This window comes from Salvia miltiorrhiza, mitochondrion (genome assembly GCF_028751815.1).
Source record: "Salvia miltiorrhiza mitochondrion, complete genome".
NCBI lineage: Eukaryota > Viridiplantae > Streptophyta > Magnoliopsida > Lamiales > Lamiaceae > Salvia > Salvia miltiorrhiza.
In genome coordinates this window covers 182774-192500 of record NC_023209.1, presented here as the reverse complement: position 1 = coordinate 192500, position 9727 = coordinate 182774, and the positions used below count along the sequence as shown (strand labels likewise).

Here is a 9727-nt window from a genome sequence, read left to right as displayed (position 1 = left end):
CTCAGTCTAACGTTTCGCATCAATGCTCTAGGGGTCTCCCTGCAGCGGGTTATGACATAACATAAGGGAAGTTTTATCCTTCATTAATAAGGATGCCGCGAGGTTTTGTATTGGACCACCATATGGGCAAATGCCTCATGCTTGCCCGAAAAATCACCGAAGTTGCGATACATTGCCTCTTTCAGCCTCAAATGAAGGCAGAAAACAACGACACGAGATTCTTTCCCAGGCGCGTGGAAGTCGACCTTTTGGCGGAAAAAAATTCCAGAGATTGCAATTGTTTTGTTTGCGAAGATATTGTTTTGCATCAATCGGTGGTTTATGAGAATATGCCGCTGTCGTACTTGCGGGTCATGCTGATGAAAATTGTTATCAGAATGGTAATTTAAGGCCGCCGCCTAAGAAGCCTTCAGAGGCCGAGAAGAAAAGGGAGGAGATTAGGCTTGAGAAGCAACCAATACGACAAGAATATGTGCCAATTCGGACTAAGGATAAGTCTGAACCTACTCATCGAAAGATGCGGATAATACCTTGTTTCAAGTAATTAGGTAACAAAGGACAAGGACCCATGGAGCGCTAACTAGTAAAGGGACCGGAACAGCCTATTATTGTATTGCAAAGAGGGAATTCTGTAAGACCGTGGTTAAGAAGTTGCTGGGCTTACCCATGTGCATTCGGAATCGATCTAGATGCTTTGACTAGTGGGATTGGACTTCTCGCCGGGAAGGAAAGCACTGACTTGAACTGCGCTTTCCACTATCGTGGTAGGAAAACCCTATTTCAACCAACAAACTTTTTCTCCTTCGCTCACCTGAAACTAATGCTTTTTCCCTTGCTAGCTTTCCACCATTAAGACTTGTTTACTTCCTACGCTATTCGATTCGCTGGCATGTCCGGTCTCATACGAAGGAAAGGCTGGATGGTCTTTCACTCATGAATTCCTTCTCGAATAACTACTGGAATATAGCTTATAGAAAGAGCAGCTTGAAGCAACTAGCAATGCTACCATCAATCAAGGAGAGTTTTACCAACCCTGCCATCCTAGAGCGTTAGCGTACAAGAAGGGCATTTATCAATTGAGTTAGTCACACATTTTTCTCAGATGTAGAAGTTTTATTCCGATTGATTTGGTGTTTAGTTGGCTGCACTCTGGGTCTCACCTAAGATCCGCAGTCTACTTTTGCCTTCGGCTATTGCCGGCTGGCAACGCTTGGCCCAAGATTGGATTTGTTTGAAAACAACCAAGGTGGCGTTCATTCAATCAAATCTTTTATGCCTAATTACTCTTTTTGGAAAGGAAAAGGAAGGAATGCAGGGAAGAACTCTTTCCACTGGTTCTTGAAAGCTATCAATCCACGCTTCCCCCATATTTATTCTCCCTCTCGCATCGGTTCTGCATCAGATGATGAGCCCATGCGAAAACTTTCTCTTTTATTTTATTGGCGCCCGATAGCGATAGGTAGGCTATTAGATTGAGTCGAAAGCCTACCAACGCATAAAGGTTCCGATTCGAGCGAGAGCTCAAACGGGGGAGGCGATAAGATCTTGATCGAAAGCTCCACTGTTCTGAATAGTGAGAAAGACTTTTCAAAATTAGATCAAATCGATCGAGAATCTCATCATCTCTTAGGTGGGCCAACCGACCGAGTTGGGCTGGGCGTCCATGTCACAGAACCTTTCTCTAGCCAAGAATCCCATTATTGATCGAATCGGGGCGGATCCAGCAAATGAAAAATCTATCGTATTAAGACTAAGAAAAAAAACCTAGAAAAGAGGAAGAGTCACTAAGACAAGAGCTAGGTAAGCAAGAAGGCGAGTCCATCTCTAGGAAGATTGTGTCCAGGATCTGGTAATCTAAGCCTTGCTTCTTCTGGTCGGCTCGTATTAGCCTGTGCTTTATTACAGGTAGTCATTCCCCCGTTCCTTTAGTCCTTTCAAGGGTACTTGAATCAACATTCAACTATTCTATATTATGTCTTTCTTTCTGAAGGGCTTGCGGTTCATTACACCAAGGGCTTTCAGTGAACTATTGAAGCTATCGAGAGAGTACCAAATGCTGACGGTGACGAAGCAGATAGAGAAAATAAGGTGGACGCAGAGCCAACGAGTTCAGTCGAACAGCATAACGAGTATAAGGTTACAGAAGCCTTCGCCAACTTTGATAGGCATAGCATTGCAAGCAAATAGAGCAGAGCCCTTTCTTTCTATTAGAGTCGCGAGCTTGTTGTAGTCGGTCCTAATAAAGGGAGAACCTTGCTGCTTACTTGCTATATCCCCGTTCCTACCGTCCAAAACAGGCCTATGGAGTATAGCCAAGTGGTAAGGCATCGGTTTTTGGTACCGGCATGCAAAGGTTCGAATCCTTTTACTCCAGATTATGAACACCCGATCGGATCTGTCAAGAAGGAGCTGACGACTACAGGGGAACCGGCAACATCTTCTTTATATGCCTTAGCTACGGGTCGGTGAGCATATCGATTTAGCTCGGATCCCATCTACGGATAGCTACTGGTAGTCTTCCACCGCATCAACTCCCTCAACGAAATCTACTCAGCAAATACGGATTACACCTTTCAACAAGCAAGGGATGAGTGCACTAGCTCAAAGCGGTGAAACTTGTTTCTTTGTATTTCTGGCGTTTTCTTGCTGCTTTAGGAGTGTAACTCTTCTCTCTTTAACCAACGGCCAGAGAGGTGACCCACTAGTTGTGGGGCACGAACGCTCTAGAGTAGCTAATGGAAAGCAAACCAAGCAGGAGAATTCACTCAATATGTGTAGCTAAGCGGCGAGTTAGAGGAGAGAGAAGAAGCTACCCACTCGGCCAATCGGGAGTTAGCGGCATTGAGTTAAGTAATAGAAAGAGTTCCATCAATCGGCAACCGAACCTGCGGCTAAAGTATTTCACTTCCCTTGCTAATCGATATGCCAAACAGTTGCTTGAGTTGAGGACTACAGGGTCCTTTTGGCTCTTTCTTCGCTTCGCCCCTTGTTTTCTTGTAGTTTTTTTAGTTGATTCAGTTTTTCTTTACTTGTGATATTAGAGGAGAGAAGCAGCTCGTAGAGGAGAAGCACTAGGCGGAGTAACATGGCATTAACGCACTAGTCGCAGGCAGATCAACAGGCGCGGGAAGAGACGCAGCAGCTGAGGCAGAGAAAGGCCTAGTGCATGCTCGCTTCCACCATCGCTATTTGCCAGACAGACAGGGAAGATGATATCGTTAATCGACTTACAGCCCAGATAACGGCACCTGCAGCTCCAGTATAGAACTAACTCGCTAGTGCACATCGCTTTAGTGGAGGTCGGGATCGCCTCTCTCTTCGCCTTCCCTTCGGTCTAGGCAGGCACCGGGAGTTGAAGCGGCTAGAGCAACAGGAGCAGCTAAGGCAATAGGAGATCCGCCGGCCCCGTGTTCTACGCTTCCCTGCATTTCTTGAGTTAATCAATCTGCATTTCGGCCAGGCTTGCGATAGAAGATATTACACGATCGGGAAACCGTGGCTTAAAGTAAAGGCGCCTATTTTCTTTTCTTGTAGCCTAGGAGTTCTTCTTTCTCTTCCTCGCCTCCGGTGCTCATTCGGTATGTGTAGTTAGGCGGCGTAGCTCGATGGCGACGGGCACCTTCACCTGTAGCTAAAGCATGAATACTGAGTTAATGTAGAGATGGAGACGGGAAAGCATTTCTGCTTACCTTTGATTGAGGGCCTTTCAAGTGTCTATTCCTGAGTGAGGTCGGGCTGTCAGGCTCCGCTGACTTGGAAGTTGCCTTTGCTGGTGTTCCCTATGTTGTAAGGCTGGCCAAAATCAGAATCCTTTCCTAGCCTCGAAGGGCTGGCCTTCCTTCGGGTGTGGTTTTGAGGCCAGAGAGCCGATTACGAATCGGCATCGAACTAACGAAAGAACCCCTGACGGATAGACTCAAGTGCGGAACAACCAGGCGGAACCATTTCATCTCATTCCTCTTCACCATCCAAGCCAACGGCAGCTGATTTCCGATCTCTCCCAACTCCCGAAGTCAGACCAGTCGGAGCCGAACCGAGACAATGAACGGCTAATCTCAACCTTTTTTGTTTAATCCGGGCATCTAGACGGAGAAAGAAGGGACCAGATCCGATCCATATTCTGTTCCATCTGTATATTCCGGCAGAGCATATCGATATCGGGATCCCGGGATGGCATCAAAAGTCCTTCGTTCCCCCTGGCGATGGGCCGGGACCAGGGAAGAGGTATGAGGCGGGTAAGGTAAGTACCTCGATTCATCTCCATCAGCCAGACTTAGGTCATTAAACCCTTATTCCGGTGTCCTTGGATGAGAATCTTTCTATAATGTGCATGGACCCAAGTAGTTCTTTGCCATCCACGAGCCCACCTGGCTCTCCTTCTATCTCTCTCGTTCGAATCAATCATCTTCAATAAGACCAATGAGCGGAGGCAAAAGGGAATCTCTCCATTGAGTGCTCCATCCGACTCTCCTTCATCTCCCGCTTCTGAGTCCGTCCAAAGGGCCTTTGATCAAAATAGAAGTTCATCAGCAGCCAGCCTCTGCCCGCATTCTGATGAATCCGACCCTAGGCTAGGCCCCGTTGGAAGGGAACGGAGACACGTGGATCCATGACCCTCAATCCAATAATCTATTCATGCTATCAAGGGCTCTAGTCGAGAGGGAAGCACAGGTCTCTCGAGCCTTTCCGACAGACTGCTCGAATCCGAATGGACAGACTCATTAAGAGAAGTGCGACCTCAGAAACTCTAACTCTATAAGTACTCTGCAGGGAGGAATGTAAACCTATTCATCAGAAATAGGATACAAAGAGAACCAACAAAAGAGTTGAAAGTGTTACTTTAACATTGGGAAATAGTATATTAATAATACAATTAAAGACATAAATAATTAACAATTTCCATCTTTAAAGTAACATGAGGTTTATCAAGTAATTCTATTAATAAAGTATACCCAATATGTTTCAATTATTTATAAAACTTACTGGTAATAACCCTACGAGCTACTACCGATATTTGATATATAGGTTGGGACATGGATAAGTTTCCCGAGAAAAAGGCTCATCCACGTCCCGAGTCATATGTGGTAAATCGGGCATTTATCGTGGGTTCTTTCGGGTAGCAATTAGAACACTGTTCTTACCCAGATGCAAGTCGCGGTGGTGTTTCCGAGGTGGTTACCGAGCCGAGTGTTCGTACCCGTTTTCGTTTAGCTACAGGAACAATTTAGCTACTGCAGCTAAAGCAAGAAAGTAAGGACAGGAGTGAAAACTGTAGCCCTTGTTCCTTGCTAGGAGTTATGAAGCTAGGTCAAATGCTAGGGCAAAGTACCCGGTAAATATCCTAAGTAAAGGGTACAGTAAGGAACAATACAATACCGGTACCCTTACCAATGCCCTAACCAATGACAAGGACAAGGCCCAGAGCCATAAGCTTCTCCGGATCCATAGGTTTAGCCATTAAAGAGAAAAACAAGACTCTTCGGAGGAAATTCCCGACTTCGGAAAGCCAAAACCAACCTCCTTTGGAAGTCCCAAGGAGAAATCTAATTAGAACAAGGGGAGTTAATAACTCTCCTAACTTCTTTTGAGGCTAAGAGTACCCAGTCTTTGATTAAAGACAAGGAACAAGCAGCTACAGGGAAAGCAAGCCTAGATTTGAAGGAAAAGTTGCCATGCCGCTTGTCCCTTTTGGCTGTGATTAGAGAACTCAAAGGAAGATTTCAGGGCTAAAATTGGCATGTGAAAATCTCTGGGCAGACAACGAAGGCTAAAACTCGAAGGTACAAACACCTTAAAGGGGTCCGTAAAACGCGTTCTAAGCCTCTCTAGAGGGGTGCGTTTTCTGTGGGTATTTAGAAAAGGGAGTCATTTTCCGGTCAAAAGAAAGAGAAAAAGGAAGTTTGCTTGCTAGTTCCGGTGAGAAGGAGAAATTAGCTACTTTTGACTCCTTAGAGATTTCCCTGATCTTGCCTCTTCAAAGAAGGAAGAAAACTCCTACTTTTCCTTCTGAAGTCTCAAGTTTAAATCGAAAAGAAAGACAAAAGGCTACTTCTTCTCGAGGAGTTACCGTGTTGGTTGGCCTCTTTTTGTCGATGAATTCCGAAGTGGGTTGCCAAAAGAAAGAAAGCTGGCATTTGTCTTTAGAATTCCCGGTTAAAGTCATTTCCGAAGAAAGACAGGAGAAAGCCACTACTCATTTTTGGTTGAATAATTACCTTGGTTTGAGAAGTTTCCATTCGCCTTAGACTAATCTGAGAAAAGGAAGGCCAAGCCTCTCCTGTCTTTGGAAATTCCCATCATCGAGTTCGAGGAGTTACCGTGTTGGTTAGCCTGAATATTTGCTCGGGAATGACTAAATGGTCTGGATCACGTGAATCTATTTCTGAGCTGGCTAATTCGAAGTGGAAAAACTAGATAAAGAAGAAAGCAGACATTTTATGAATTAATACCCGGAAAGGACCAACCTGATTTCGGGTTTGGCTGAGGAAAGCTAAAAGGAAGATAGTTACCAGATCTTAGGTTGAATTACCAGCCGTTGATGGGAGAAGAAAGGAGAGTCCACACCTCATTAAAGGAGGCAGCTAGTTGCTATCTTGGTTTACGTCGTTGATTGCCAAAGGAAGAAAGACGAGAGCTCTATTCTTCATTCCGCTGAAAGAGCTTAACTCCTAACTCCGAAGCTAGGAAAAACGACTTCTTCTATGCTATTTATGCTCGAAAGAAGGGGTTTACATTTCTTGCCTCAAAAGAGTTTAAATCGAAGGTAAAAAAGCCTACTATTTTCGCTGAATTCCCTATTTCTCTTAAGTAAAGGGAAGACTAGGATGAGATTGTTTCGTCCTTAGGGCATCTTCAAGAGTAACTTCTTCTTGCCTTGTCATCTATCTGATGAGGGCATCTAAAGAGGAGCTTCAGCTTCCTTGCTTGATAGCTTGGTATTGATTCTCCGTCTCTACTGACTTATTCAATAGATGGGAGATGTTGATGTAGTTGTTCAATAGGGTATTGATATCCACAATCTGCGGTAATGTAGCTAGAGGAGTTCATTGCTTGCAAAATCGGCTTCTTAGTCTACGACACCTTCGCTTCCTTTCCAGTTGGTCCTTTGGATCCTTCATGCAGAGCCTCGCTTGTTGATTTATCCTCTGTCTGGACCCGCTCGAACAATTCATATATGAGAGAGAGTTCTCCTAGCATCTTGAACTCCGATTTCCCCTGTTCTCGGGTTCTAAGGAAGGCCTACGTAATTTGATTGATCCTAGCCTTCTCCCCGACTTATCCACCCCTATACTTGAAGTATTATATCTCCATTCCAGCTTCTTCTCTTTGAGTTGACAGATGCTAGGCACATAGAACGGCTAGTTCCAGTCGGAATACTCACCCGAGCTTCTTTCAACGCTTTAGGAGTTCTTCCATTCTCTATTTACGGACAGACGGGTTTACCACTGGTCGCATGAGGAATATCGTAAGTGAGCCATCCATTCACTACCTTAATAGCTGCATTAACAAGGTAGCTACAGGGAAAACAAAACCCAAAGGAAGACATTTCTCTATCTATGGAATATCCGTATTACTACCATATCCATATCACTAACAGGAGCCTTAACCCTCTCCAATGCCCTGACCAAAGCCCATACCATATATCCATTTCATTTATAAGGAAATCAAGACCTTTGGGATACAGTTCCCATGTCTTTGCTAAAAGGGCGAAGCAGCAATGGCAATTATCCGAGGCTTCTGAGCCAATAGACAGTGGCGACCATTAACTCCTGGAATACGGCTCTACAATGCCATTAACGCGATGAAATGGCTTCCGTCAAAGCAAGGAGACAAGGCATAGACAAATAGCTCTTTGGTGAGTTCGTCCCTCCATTCACTTCATATCGATTGACTCTTTTCTTAACTACTCTACCAATGGTGGCATATTGACAAACCGAAGCAACCACATATTGAGTCCATTCCCGTTAGAAAGCCTTTAGGAGAAGAAACGCCTAACGCTTAACAGCGACTTGCCCTTTCTATACAGATAGTGAGGAAAGAACAACAAGATCTGCTGACAAAGACACGTTTTCCTTAAATTATGGACAATCAGCTACTCAGAACTCGCGGTTTCGATATAGCTAGTTTTAGCCGGGATCGGGTATTTCGCGTATCACCATAGGGACCGGTTTCTCTTTCTTGCCATATGGCGAACAGGTACTCCTCCGCACCATAGGCCACAGGAGCTCATCGTTCTGGCCTCTCACCCGAGATGCCATCACTTGAGAGGAAGAGCTGCTGTTTCACTCTTCTTTAAGACGTCCGGTACTCCTCGAGCCCGAAACCGTTTGGGTGTTTGGTTCGAAAACAAGGAATTCACTCAAGTCTTTCTTGGAAGTGGAAAACCAAGCTATGCTGCCTACCAAAGAACGCATGGATAAGTGGGCGAGCAAGCGAAGCCCCAGGTTCGGAAAGAATAGTAGGTACCGGAGTAGTAGATACCAGAATGATTCTTGAGCAGCGCTGGGAGAGGTGAAGAAAAGGCAAATCTTTGAGAAGGAAGAGCGCTATCCTAGTCAAGAAGAGAAGTTCTCGAAATATCTATGGTGAACCGATGTTGCTTAGGGCGGGTGACCATCTTATGATTGAAGATAAGCACCGAAAGTCAGAGAAGTGAGGCGTTCGGAACCTATTCTAGTAGAGGAACCAACCCCCAGAAAACCTGACCAAGCTACGTTCCCGTCACTAACCTTACTTCGGAGTATGTGGCTGATCCGCTGAGAAAAGACGGGAAGGCAAACAGAAAGTACCACTTTTCTTAAGTTAAGATGAATCTATTGAAGAGTCAAGGTTTCCAATGAGCACGGATGAGGCGAAGCATCGATCCCTAACAAGCGAGGTAAGCGCCCGGATACAAAGGAATCTTAGTCTATGTCTTGGTCACCCAGAAAAGTATGAAGAGATAGTTGAATTGAGGGACCTCTACTTTACGTACCTCTGTAGTCTTAAGAGAAAGTAATACACTCAGTCTCACCGTTGGAGGATCTAGGGCGTTAGCCCATAGAGAGAGAGAGTCAAAAGCCTATAGCACTGCAGGAAGACCAAGGTCTCGATCGACAGATCTAGTGGTCAGTCACCGTCAATATTTGATTCTACGGCCAATGCTGCTAAATTCAAATAGCAATTAAACCATGTTCCTGTTGCTAATGTATCCGCATGTTCCCGCGCCATTGCAGACTTCATGTTAGAACATGGGGTAGCTAGTTTCATTGACTAGTCTAGTTGAATAATGTAGCTAAGAATGTGTAGCGCAGCTAAGGAGCTACTGTTGTTGTACGATGGAAGAACGTAGCTTCCGATCAGCCGGCATGGTATGCAGATATCCGGACTAGAATAGAAGAATGGTTTATTTATCTCGACTTATAACGACTACTTAAAAGCTCTATCTTTCTTTTCCACGCCTTTACCGCACCATTGGACCGCGCCTTCCATTCCCATTAGTAACTGTCCCTTTCATGGACCAAAAAGAAGAGGAACAACTCATTAACAACAAGAACAAGGGGCATTCAGACAAGAGGAGCTATGCCCGGAAAGAAAGGAAGTCGAGCTACTCGGGGTTTCCCCGCCCTGAACTGACTTCAAATAACCGAGGTGATATACTAATCTTGATCTCCTGGTCTTCCTATGAACGCGCCTAGTACTGATACTGCCAATCCTATGACAAGGGGTGAAGCATGAAGCTTAGCCG

At 45.0% G+C, this 9727-nt stretch overlaps 1 protein-coding gene and 1 non-coding gene across 2 annotated transcripts; both read left to right on the top strand.

The window, feature by feature from the left end:
* Positions 1-2302: 2302 nt before the first annotated feature.
* trnQ-UUG lies at positions 2303-2374 on the top strand. Its single transcript has one exon. It is a non-coding gene; the product is annotated as a tRNA-Gln (tRNA).
* Positions 2375-2735: 361 nt separating this feature from the next.
* On the top strand, positions 2736-3035 carry orf99a (hypothetical protein). The gene has a single exon. The coding sequence runs from the start codon at positions 2736-2738 to the stop codon at positions 3033-3035; it is 300 nt and encodes a 99-aa protein (YP_008992316.1).
* Positions 3036-9727: the final 6692 nt, after the last annotated feature.